Source organism: Pan paniscus, chromosome 1 (assembly GCF_029289425.2).
Source record: "Pan paniscus chromosome 1, NHGRI_mPanPan1-v2.0_pri, whole genome shotgun sequence".
In the NCBI taxonomy this organism is placed as follows: domain Eukaryota; kingdom Metazoa; phylum Chordata; class Mammalia; order Primates; family Hominidae; genus Pan; species Pan paniscus.
In genome coordinates this window covers 74,406,180-74,418,492 of record NC_073249.2, presented here as the reverse complement: position 1 = coordinate 74,418,492, position 12,313 = coordinate 74,406,180, and the positions used below count along the sequence as shown (strand labels likewise).

The 12,313-nt window shown below is 45.2% G+C and overlaps 1 protein-coding gene across 3 annotated transcripts in view; it reads right to left on the bottom strand.

Moving 5' to 3' along the window:
• Positions 1-1,955: 1,955 nt before the first annotated feature.
• TNR (tenascin R) overlaps positions 1,956-12,313 on the bottom strand; it is a 430,410-nt gene continuing 420,052 nt past the window's right edge. For 2 of the 3 annotated variants that reach the window (XM_034941169.3, XM_057302028.2), the window contains 2 exons: positions 11,111-11,274; positions 4,715-10,231 (listed from right to left, as the gene is read on the bottom strand). In XM_034941169.3, the coding sequence (XP_034797060.1) occupies positions 10,112-10,231; positions 11,111-11,274 (284 nt within the window). In that variant the 3' untranslated portion in view covers positions 4,715-10,111. Of the gene's footprint in view, positions 10,232-11,110; positions 11,275-12,313 lie in introns of all 3 variants that reach the window. The other variant, XM_003824687.6, reaches the window with a different exon arrangement.

Genomic DNA, 12,313 nt, shown 5'->3' with positions numbered 1-12,313 from the left:
ACACAACAATAATTAAATTTGTGTTCAGTTGGTTGTAAATGCACCCAGAGGTCTTAAGCAATGGGTGAATTATACCCATTTAAGTTAGAACATAATGCTAGCATTCAGCAACCTCAGGAATAAATACTAATTACTAAAGTTCCTTTAAGTTTCACTGTATCACGTTAGTTTCCATTTTTCATTTTCAAGACAACGTACAGGACAAATGACAGGTTTTTATCTCAATATTACAGCAGTCACTCCTCCAGTCCCATAATCCTGAGCTATAGGTTTCCAGAATGGCTTATTTAAAACAGGACCAGGAAATGTGGCTGTTTTTAAAGGGACACCTTGGTCTGACATTCCAGAATTTTTTTTTTTTAGGAAATGAGGAGAAAAAGAGGAAATGCGGCACAGGGCAAGGGCTAGGAAAGGTGCTTTGCCTGCTCTGTTTGCGAGGGTGCCTTCTATGGTAGATGGCCATGTGGCTGGAGTTTTGTCCCTGTTTTACACATGGCCCCAGGGGTGTGAAGAAGCCTGCTGGTGTCAAGTCTTTTTAAAAATTTATTTCCAGGGTTGAGATTCTGTTCCTTCTTTAAAGCACTCATTATTTCTCCCTTTTAACATGGAAGATGGAGAAAGGTCTCTCCTTTGTGGTCTTGGGTCTTCACAATGCCCAGTCTGTTCCTGGCTCTGTTATTGAACTTCAAGCAAACATGAGTACTAAACCACACCTGGCCCCGTTCCAGCAGGCTCTGCCGTTTCGTGCCCCCGACCCTGGTTCATGAGGCTCCCTCCCACCTCTTTTTTTTCCCTTGGATAATTTCTGTTGTCATACGACCTCCCCCAGACAGGCTCCTAATATCCCCCTGCCCACTCCAGCATGGGAGAGCGTGTCTGGGTTTGCGGTGCTTACCCTACACCGTTACTCAGTTATCTCTGCACTTCCTGACTGCCTGTGCTCCTGGAACTGGACTGGAAGAAGCTCCCATCACGACTCTCTTTTTGGGGCTGTTCCCTGACTGGGGTCTTACTTAATGTAACCCAGTGGTGAGAGTTGATCTTATATTATGCACTGGGTCCATTTTTAAGGGACAGAAACGGAAAAGGTTTTTCCAAGTGACCAAGGCTGAGAGGCAGTGGCTAATGGTGCATTAGCTGGAGCTGCTCCCAGGCAGAGCAACAGAACCTGGCAGTAGAGGAGCTGACGGAGTGGGGGGCAGGCTGGCTCAGCACGCCGGGCCTGTCAAATGTTCTCTGGCAGTACCCACAGATGGCACTAGAGCCTTGGGGATCAGACCACCCCTGGGCACTTCAGGGTCAAGGGAGCCAGGAGATGAGACTGGAAGGAGGTAGGCAGTGAGTCACCGTCTCTGTGGCTGATCAAGGACTCAAAACTGTACAAAAGGCCTGTCTGGTAATGCTAGGGCAGCAGAGACCACCACCCATTGGTGACCTTTTCTGATGGTAAAAGCAAAGGGTGAGATGAAATTGGTGTTTTTACCTGAAAAGGCTGTTAAAGGTTAAAATGACAAAATAAAATTCAGAGGGTTTGGAGGATTTGGTGTTTACGATTCCTCAAAGTGGGTGGAAGGTAGGGAAGAAAGAGAAAGGAAGAGAGAGAGAAAGATGCAAAGAGAGAGAGAAAGATGCAAAGAGAGGAGAGAAGCAGGAGAGTAGAAGAGAGGAGAGAAGCAGGAGAGTAGAAGAGAGGAGAGAAGAAGGAGGGAAGAATGAGGAAGGGGGCTGAGATATTTAGGATATAATGAGAGCACAGAAACAGGGCAGACAAGGGGCATAGAAGGGGGAGCAGGGCCATGGGGGAGAACAGTCCACCCAAAGGGTGATGCGGAGAAGACGGGCTGGCAGAAGCAGGACTGAAATGTTAAGGAGGGGAGGCCCAGAGAAAAGAAGGCAGGCCCATTCTTAAGACAGGCATGCCCCCCAGTGCCCCTAGGACTCAGAAGACACGCATCTTTCTTTCAGGATCTTTTATTAACGTATAGAAAATGTGTTTAAAAAAGGAACTATACAGAGGCTAAAAGCAACCAGGACTAAAAATACTAGTTAACAATGGTTAACAAGCAGAGATTCCAGTCTTTGAGCTACAGTGCCATGAAAGGATCAGGGAAGTTGGTTTTTCCTCTCCCTTCCTCTGTACATTTTTATTTTTATTTTAGCTAATTAAAGTGTGCATCGTCTGAGGAGTATGTACTCCATTTTCTTCTTTTTTTTTTCTTCCTTCCAGTCTTTCTTTTAAGTAAGCGCTTTTTCAAGCTCATTGTAGCTACAAAGTCAGTAAATTGGTCTTTGTTATTTTTACCTGAAAAGGCTGTTAAAGGTTAAAATGACAAACTCAAATTCAGAGGGATTGGAGGATTTGGTGTTTATGATTTCTCAGAACAACAATCTAGAGACCACCAGGGTGGGTTTCAGCTGCTCGGAGCCCCAGTTAATGACCCCCTCAGTGTCACAGTGATTTGCTTAGGGTACCTGGGCATCCCCATGGGCCTGGGGAGTATTTGAGGTTGGAATCATTAGATGTGTGTGTTTGTGCATGTGCACCTGTATATGTGTGCATGCATGTGTATGTGTGTGTGTGTGTGTGTGTGTGTGTGAATGATTGGAAGGAGGAGCCTGTGTGTTAACCAAAATAGACTCACATAGATTCTAAACCTTGAGTCTGTGGGACCATGGTGTGAGTCTGGGCCTCCGCAGTTGGTAAAGGAGCACTTACTTGGCCGACATTTTTGCAGGAATTGAAGTGTCTATTGCATCTAATGCACAGGTGTCACTGCTGCCCAAGCAGCCCCCACACTGGAATGGAACCAGTGTTCTGGGGTTCTTTCTTGGGGAGATCTATTCCTTTATATATAAACATCATTCAATTAAAGGGAAGGGGTTTATGTCTGGAGTTTTGGCCTGGCAGCTAAAAATACCAGGTTGCCAAGTACTGATTTCCTTCTAAATTCCCCAAAGTAGCAAAGAAAGCTGATATTGTAGCCAACTGTCTTCTGATGCCTTCCCACCCACTAGGGATGTGGGGCAGGTAAGGAGTGGGGAAAAGAAACCAGGGGGATAAGTAAACTGAATGTATCTCCTGCCTTCTAGCCTCATTCCCCAAATATTTCCACTGATGTACTCCCGCAGGGGACTGTGAAGGTGTTTGTACCCCTGGGAGTCTGGAAGGAGGTAGCCTAAATCAGTCTACAACCTGCTGGTGTTAGCCTCAAAATTTATAGGATATCTGCATTTGTGCTATCCATACTGGTTTGAATACACTAATAATATAATCCTTTCTTCCCAAATTCTGGAGTAAAATTGATGCTCTGAGAACATGTGCCATGTTTATTATGTGGCTTCTCCTTCCTCAATCCTGGCTACACTGCCTGCTCCAGCTTGAAAAACATGACTGGATATCCCACTCTTCTAATGTTGGGATGTTCCCAAAAGAGTGGGGTGGGGGGTATTGGGTTTATGTTCTGGTTCTTATCTTCCCCCTCTCATTCTGTTGGGGACCCTCTCCCTCGTCTACCAAATTTAAAAAGAAAGAAAAGGAAAGAGATGTCAGAATGTTTCTTATTCCCCATGATGATGAGATTGAGGGTCCCCTGGAGTACATGGCAAAAATAATGCAAGAATTTCCTTTTCTTAAAAGTCAGAAGAAGTGGCATCAAAGCCCCCTTGTAAGAATATTAGTAAAATCCAAGATGGTGGTCACTCAGCTAAATAAATATAAAGAGCAGCCTCATGAAGTGGAAAAATCAAGGGCTTCAAAATTAGACAAAGGTTCAGATTATGGCTCTATTTAGTAGCTGTGTGACTTTGAGCATGTTATTTAACCTTCCTGGCCCTCCATTCCCTCTTCTATAAAATGGTTAAACATGACTTAAAGTTTATGGTGAGGATTTAGTAAAGTAATATATGTAAAGCCCTTTGCACAGTATCTGGTAAATAGTAGGTACGCAATAAATGCTATTTATCTTAGTCTTCATTTGTGGAGAATCAAATTAAAAAGCCTATACCAGACCTGAACTCAGCTCTGTTACTAATTGCCTGTGTGAATGTGAGCAAATTGCCTAAACTTTCTTGCCCTTGGTTTCCTTGAGAGGAAATAAAATGAGAGGATTATATTAGATGATCTTGAGTCCCATCCAGCTCTGAAAGTGTATTTCCAACATTTGCCTGTTGGAGGCAGTGTTGAGCATATTAGTGCTCAATGTCAGAATATTAAAGAGCAACACAGGGTCTCCCTAGGGGCTGCTAAACCAGTGATGGGAAGAAAATAATAGTTCATGCATTCTTGTCCTTGTGTTCACTTACTGACAGTGCATCTGGACTGAAACCCTTTCTTGTGACCTAGGTGTTCTAGACCTGTTGGGTGTATGGCTTGCTTCTCAGGGAAGACGTTTGCACCACCTGACCTGAATCCATGGTGCCAGTGAGTGAGTGCCAGTACCCAGGAGAGCTGGCCTCATAAGGATAATAGAGTTAAATGTTTTTGAACTGGAACTTTAGCATTAGCCTGGCTTCATGGCCCAGACAATAAGGAGCTGTTTTATGAAGTTATCAGAGGGGGCTGAGTGTGTCTGAGGAACAAGAGCTGTGTTATTTGGATGCACTGCAAGAGCCTTATTAAGCTTGAGGAAGGAGAGAGGATTTCCCGTTTGGAGAAAATGCAACACTGTCCAAAGACTGTGAGGTTTGCCAAGGACATTTGGACAATGAAGTGCTGCAGGTGCAATGAAGTCATGTTTCAGGCAAAGATTGACCTTAAAAAAATAAACAGAATGCTGGAGATGACAAATCAGGCTTGTGACTACTGGTGACGCAAACGTCAGATCCAGGCAGAACTGGTTGAGCAAAGAAAGAAAGTCCTTCTGCTTCTGGTTTTCGGTGCAGTGACAGGCCTTGGTGCCTTAGTTTCTCCTCAAGTTAAGTGGGTGAATGGCAGAAGCTCTGGTGGGAGGCTGGAGGCCAGAACGTGAGAAGCCAATGCTGCTTCCTCTCCCATGGCCACTCCTGCCTTGTCTCTGCCTTTTAGTGTCGTGCTACCGGTAGAAGGCTTGTTTTGAATCTCCAATGATCCATCAGCTTCTTCTTAATTTTATATTTTTCTTCTTTCCACCTGTTTCTCAAGGCTTGATGAATGTAGAACTGGCATAAACAAATCCAGAGTGGATACAATTAGAAAGAACCAGAGACATTTTTTCAAATTGGACCTGAATCTACACCAATACATCATCTTAAAGCATATAGGAGTTACTTTCCCTGCTTGCTTTTGAAAGTTTTCATTTGGTCTGTGAGTTCTCATCTGAACTGGTAGTGTCCAAATGACCCAGTATTGTTGAAGAAAGCTTTATCACATATGTGTAGGATTGGGTTATGGAAGAAGCAAAGGTTTGAGGAGGCATTCAGCTAAACGTCTTCAGGAATGTGGTCAAAGAGAGGCTACAGGAACAACCCCAGGGGCCAGCCTGTAACTCAGCTTTCTTTAGAGGATAGACCCTCTCTGTCATGGTAACCTGGATGAAAGCAGACCATCAGGGAAGTGAGGCAGAGCTGAGTATGCAGCTCCTGGCATCTGGGTGGGAGGCAGACTCCCAGACTTCACACATCTGCCCCATTCCTCTGAGGTCCTGAGACTCCTCCTGCAGCCATGGCAAGTTTGAAGCAAGTGAAAACAAATTATCCCAACTTCTTTGGGATTATTGAAACTGAACTGAATTTTGAATCTTTCAGAGGTTTCTTAATAAAAATTTAAGAGTGGACAGTGAGATGCAAGGAAGGTGGAAAGTGTCCCCCAACCCCATGCCCTACCTCCTTGGAAGAAAAGACATGGAACTAAGAAATCAGATTGACTAGTATTCTGGTGATAAGAAAGCAAGCAGTAGAATACCATATATCCTGGGCATGTGGCCCCACCTTTCCTGAAATTCTGGGTGGAGGTTACAAAAAAGAAAAAGAAAAAGAAAAAATGTTTTCATGTCCCTAGGGTATTTGCAAATCCAGGTCACCAGCTAGTCTATTTCAACACCCATAGCTTGGTGTATCCAGTGTTCTTGCATGTTCCGTCTTTTCTCCAGAGGAGAGGACAAAGAGGAACTCATAAACTCTTTCCCAACTGATGCTTTTACAAGAGCTATTTGAAAAGATTCCACAATGACTTTTTGTCCCTTAATCTACAGCTCTGCTCTGAGACTGGATTTGAAAAGTAAAAATGTGATTAGGATTGTTTGGTTTGGCATTGAGTTTATTGGCAACCATGGTTCTTTAGGTCTGGCTTTGAAATATCAGGGTGCTGGTTGGTTCTCAGGTGGAAGGAAGCGGGGCATTAGGAGTCCTACCAATTTATGAGTAGTAGAGGGGGAAGTTGGTAGGTGAGGGACAGGTGGATTCAAATATTTGTAGATGTTTGCTTTGCATTTCCTTGCTGCCATATGTTGTTGTTGTTCTTTTACAAATCAATCTCCCATACAAATCAGCTGGCCGGTTTTCCTGAGTCCTGGTTTGGCTCTCCTGGAAACTTGGAGACGTGGCCTTTCTCAACCCCGCTGACGTTTCACACGGGGTTTCAGGAGGTGACTGCCACCTTGTGGCCACACTTAGCAAGTCCCCCTCCACCAGTTCACTGTGGTCTCAAGGCCAACAGTTTTCCACAGACTTGTCATTCTTGCCACCTCTTCTACACCTGACCCCTTCACCTTCCAGAAATAACCCTGGTGAATGTGCATCTGATATGTTGGAAATTATCTTTATATGTTGGGGAAATGCAAAAAAGGGAAACTGCCTGGACCTTGGGTCTAGACAGTGAATCTATTGCAGTCATTGGTGGTGGTTTTGGTTTTGGGTATTAGTACATATCCTGATGTGTCTGCAGTTAAACAGCCTCTGAGAAGGGTCTACCTCGATTCCTTTTGAGTCCCTTGAGGGAAACTGGTGTGCATAGGGTGGGTGCTTTGAGAGTATTGCTTACTGGATCTACCTTTGGGAAATGCAGTTGTGCTTGGAGGAGCAGGATAAGCAGGAATCAGTGAGGAAAGTTAAGAGCATTGAGTCAAGTTGACCATAGACCTTGGGATGAGAGTGGGGCACAGTGTCTTTTAAACATGGTGAAAACTCATGAGAAAATCACCCTATATTAAATAAAAGGAATCTATAAATCCTTTTATAGAGGGTTGAATAAGCTGATCTTTGAAGTCTCTTTCTTGCTTCAAAATAAAGCTATGCAATGCTGCTGGTACTATTTATAAAAATGTTCCATAGTGTAGAATGGTTTCAATAAAAGGAAGATTTTGGTTTCCACTGATGTTTCTTGACTTTCACCTGAATTGACAACACATAATCTTTTTCCATTTCAACTTCCTTGATGAAGTGGGCTGTGCTGGCACCACCCAGGTACCTGGTCTCTGTTTTTATGGACAAAAAGAGTTCAGCCTCTCACTCGGCATGATCTTTTCTGCAGTATTTTCGTGTGTGTGTGTGTGTGTGTGTGTGTGTGTTTTACTTATGACTCCTGAATCAATCTCTCTCTTTTCTTTCCCTCCCTCCCTCCCCTTCCTTCTTTCCTTCCTTCCTTCCTTCTTTCCTTCTTTCCTCATGAAACAGGGAGTCTAGTGAATTTTCATTACCTAATTGTGCTGTCCCACCATGCCAATTTCTACTTAGGTTTTCAGATCACAGATTAGCATCATTGACCGTCAAAACTGAAAGGGAAATTAGAACTCATTCTAGTCTAATCCCTCATCTGACAGATGAAGAAACTGTGGCCCCGAGAGGTGAAACAACCCAGCCGATGTCACGTCGTAGCTAAGATGACAGCTGTTGGCCTGTACCTCGGCCCTCAAGTTTCCCATGCAATGTGCTTCCTACTATTCATTGTTGCCCCGTCTCTAGGTAAGTCTTCTGTAATTTACATGCTTGTTGAAAGGATCTGTTTCTGTTTTTTCCTCCTCCCAGTTTGTTGAAGCCCATGGTGAACTGAGAAATGCAAGTGGCGCCTAGGTTTTTCAGGGTATGCCTGTCACATCCACACTGCAGCAGTGAACAAAGCCTAGAAGCCTGCGGCAAGGGGAGCGCCTCCATTCAATGGTGGCTGGCTGCATCCCCATGAGGTCCGAGGCCTGATGGTCAGCCCAAGGGACTTTTCATCTTGGTTCTCAAAGCTTGGTAAGAGTGAGGATATTTCCATTAGAAAATTGCCAACACTAAGGCTCATCCAGTAACTGGTTGGCAAAGGTACACACTGCCCTGGTCAGACAAACATAGGCACTACAGAAAATGGTGCTGGGCCTTGAGGAATGGGAGACGAAAGGGAGAAGACAGCTCAGGGAACTGGGCATGGATTTGGGCAGATGTTGCGGGGATGGTTGCTGATATTTGATTTGGAGGAGAAATTGAAAGGTCACGGCTTCTAGAGCATCTAGCTCTCTTGGGCTTAAGAATCAAATTGTGCTAGTGAAGACAGTGCATCTCATAAAATGGGAAGTAGGCCCACAGTTATCACCTATTCACCTTTGGATTTCTGGATGTAATTTCCTTTGGCTATTGTCATTTTTCCTTTCCAAGGCAGAATAATAAAAGAAGATGCAAAGGCTTCTCATGATCTCACCTCATTAAGAAGGTCATTCCTGTTTCCCATAGGACCAAAAAAGAAAAAAAAAAATCAACCTCTTTCCAGGATTATCAGTCAGGGGTATAGCTCTCTGGGCATATACCTTCTTCTCCTGACTCTTATTAAGCCACCTACACTAAGGAGGGCTTGGGTGAAGATAGATATGAGGCCTTCGGTTTGCAATTCAGAAAAAAAGAATCTGTGACAAATAGGACCAGAAATGGAGAAAACAGGGCTAGGGAAGATCTGTGTTTCCCATGGAAACTATAATCTCTATGGCAGTGCCCTGATTTTGACTTCTTCAGTCCTTTCCTCAATGCTTGACCCAAAAGTGCTAAAAACTACAACCATCTCCCCCTCCTACCTTTGCAGAAAGTGACTGTCTGTCTGACCTGAGCGTGGGGGCAGTGGCTGATGACTCACAGGCACATAGCCACTGTGCCACCCAGGGCCAGGAGCAGGCAATGCCTTGGGAACTAGATTCCAAAATGCTGGTTGGGCTTTTGAGGCTCTGGGGTCTAAGACAGGATGGGATTAGGCAAAAGGCTCCATCAGGGCCAGAAAAGAGCCACTGTTCTCGAAAGGTAACAGGACATGTGGCTGGTATAGTAAGAGTGTCAGAAGATGAGAATCTTTGGCCCATTATAAAGGACTTGGGGCTGGATGCAGTGGCTGTAGCCTGTAATCCCAGCATTTTGGGAGGCTGAGGTGGGAGGATTGTTCAAGGCCAGGAGTTTGTGACCAGCCTGGACAACACAGTGAGACCCCCATCTCTACTAAAAATAAAAGAAAAATCAGCCAGGTATGGTGGCTCATGCCTGTAGTCCCAGCTACTCAAGAGGCTGAGATGAGAGGATCACTTAAGCTCAGGAAGTCGAGGCTGTAGTGAGCTGAGATTGCACCACTGCACTCCAGTCTGAGCAAGAGTGAGATACTGTCAAGAAAGAAGGGAGGGAAGGAGGGAAGGCAGGAAAGAAGGAAGGGAGGAAGGAAGGAAGGAAGGAAAAGAACCTGGGTTGTTGGGATGCGGTGTAGTTGATCTGTTTCCTTTTAAGGGGAATTGTTGGCAAAACTCTCTTGCTGAGGCTCTTTTTTCTGGGCCAATGTGAGAACCTGGCCATGTCAGGCTGTGACAAAATCACAAATACCTGGAAGGCAGAGGACATCTCAGAAGAAGGGTAGAAAAATGTGTGTGCCTGTCACCATAACAATCTGCACCCCACGACTTGGCTTTGAATTGGCCCTTTAAGAAAACTTCCTACTTCTCCTCCTTGGTGGGAAAGGAGGTGAAGGTTGAGGAGGCCTGGGTAGGAGGGAGAATGAAGACTGAGGGTCAGGCTCCAGGGCAGCAGAAACCAAGAGCAGATGTTAGCCAGCGGATTCCTGCGACATCCCTGCTTCCTTCACATACTCTTAATATGTTGCAAAACACATTGCTATTACCCTCCCCCCTTGTTTCATATTATAAAATACAAACAAATGACAGAAAATATTGGTTGGCTTGCAGCCGCCCACTGCTCAGAACTGTAAGGACTGCCGTTTTCTCCCTGCCATGAGACGGTGGTTGTAGGGGCGCATCTTCATTTCCACAAAGGGGATGGAGAACTCATGGCCTTTCCAATGGTACCAGTTGATGCCCTGGGCGTGAGAAAGATAAGCATGTCAGGTCATCCCCCACCATGGAACGCCCCACTTCAAAAAAAGGGTAATTATGGGAACAGGGAATCCACAATGTGGGGTTAGCTATTTTCAGCTAACATGAAGCTTCAAGGCCGAGTTCCCAATAAAGTGAAAGGGGCAGAGTCTCTTTCTAGCTTTCTCCTTAAATGTGCCGGTGGCCTGGGTCTTTCCAGGGAACATGTTGCAGGTCATTCCTTATTGCCAGCTTTGTTTTTGGCTTCCAGGAGTGGCATGCACCAGTAGATGGTTGTGAAATCCCAACAGGGTGGAAGCATTTGGAAGAGAATAACTGTGTTTGACTGCTCACTCCTAATGGGAGACTTAGGCGGTTTCTACCTAGGGTGACAAACCCTTTTGGTTTGCCTAGAATTGAAGGGCTTCCCTGATGTGGGCTGTTTCAGTGTTAACACTTAGAAAGTCTAGTTGGTCATGGTGGTCTCCCTGTCACCCAGCTTAGCCTATAAACTTGTGGTCTCTGATAGGGAAAGATTGTCCAGTTCACACTGGTATTTTCGATGTCTACCTTCCTGGGACCGTTTTTAGGGTAAAGTTGAGTCTGTGAAGCTGTCCCCAGGACTGATAAGCTCTCTTCATGGGATCTTCTGGATCCAAGGGCTTCTCTGGGTAAGTTCTGGCTCCTGGGTCCTTTCCTTTCCTTCCTCTGGCTTCTACTCTGTCCTGATCTTATCCCATTGTCTGCATTATTTTTCTCAAGACTCCAAATATTTCTTTTTAAAGGGAAATGAAGGACTCACATGTGCCTTTAAAACATAAAGCTAAGGGAGCACGGATTCCACAGCTCTGGCTCATTCATAGCAGAGGTGGAGCATCGCTTACCTGACTGTGCCTGGACTCCCCGTACTTCCCATTGAGGTTGGTCCGGTGGCAGTTCTTATACCACCATGCTCCCTTGTACGACATGGCACAGTTAGTCACTGCAACATCATTGTCTCTATCCTCTGTGGAGAAAGGGCGTCCTTGATGATAGCTGAGGGAGTCCCCTGCAAAAAAGATACATTCATTAGGCTGTCCCATTTGTCACTGCTTTATCAGGATTTTCTGGATACTTGACCCACTTCCAGCAAACCTGGCTTCCACTTATGGAACCTTTTCATTTCCACCCAGTTTCTCAGCGTGGCTGTGCTGAACTCTTACTCCACCTTACCCCTGGGGCCAACCACTTCCATGCTACTCTCTCCAACCCACTTCCTAATCCCTTTAACCACCTTTGCTGAGAATTTTCTCCACTTAACCCCATCTCATTGCCCACCCCGCGCCCAACCCTCAGCTGTTTCCTCCCAGCCTGCACGGGGACACAGGCCACTCATGGTTCCTCCTGTCTTCAGAGGAGATGGTGATGAGCCAGGCAGACTTGGGCCATTCTGGGGCACCACCATGCAGCCTCAGCCTGGCTTCTCTCTGGCTCACCAGGCCTGCTCAGATGACACCCAAGAAACTGCATTCTGAACTTGAGGCCACATGGGAAGAGGGGCATCAGCAAATTAGAATTCCCATCCATAAGAAACAGGATGATGAAAAAAACATAACCATGTCAAAGGAGAAGTGCTTGGGACATCTGGGCTGTATCTTGGGGAAGAGCGGACTTCAAGAGGGAGACATGGCCTGTGATCACTGTCACCAAATATTTGATGGGCTATTGAGAAAAAAATTAAATAAATTCTGTGGGGAAGTATGAGGATTAGTAGGTGGAGATGAAGACATTTATGCAGCCAACAGACACATGAAAAAATGCTCATCATCACTGGCCATCAGAGAAATGCAAATCAAAACCACAATGAGATACCATCTCACACCAGTTAGAATGGCGATCATTAGAAAGTCAGGAAACAACAGGTGCTGGAGAGGATGTGGAGAAATAGAAACACTTTTATACTGTTGGTGGGACTAAAAACTAGTTCAACCATTGTGGAAGACAGTGTGGCGATTCCTCAAGGATCTAGAACTAGAAATACCATTTGACCCAGCCATCCCATTACTGGGTATATACTCAAAGGATTATCAGTCATTCCGCTATAGAGA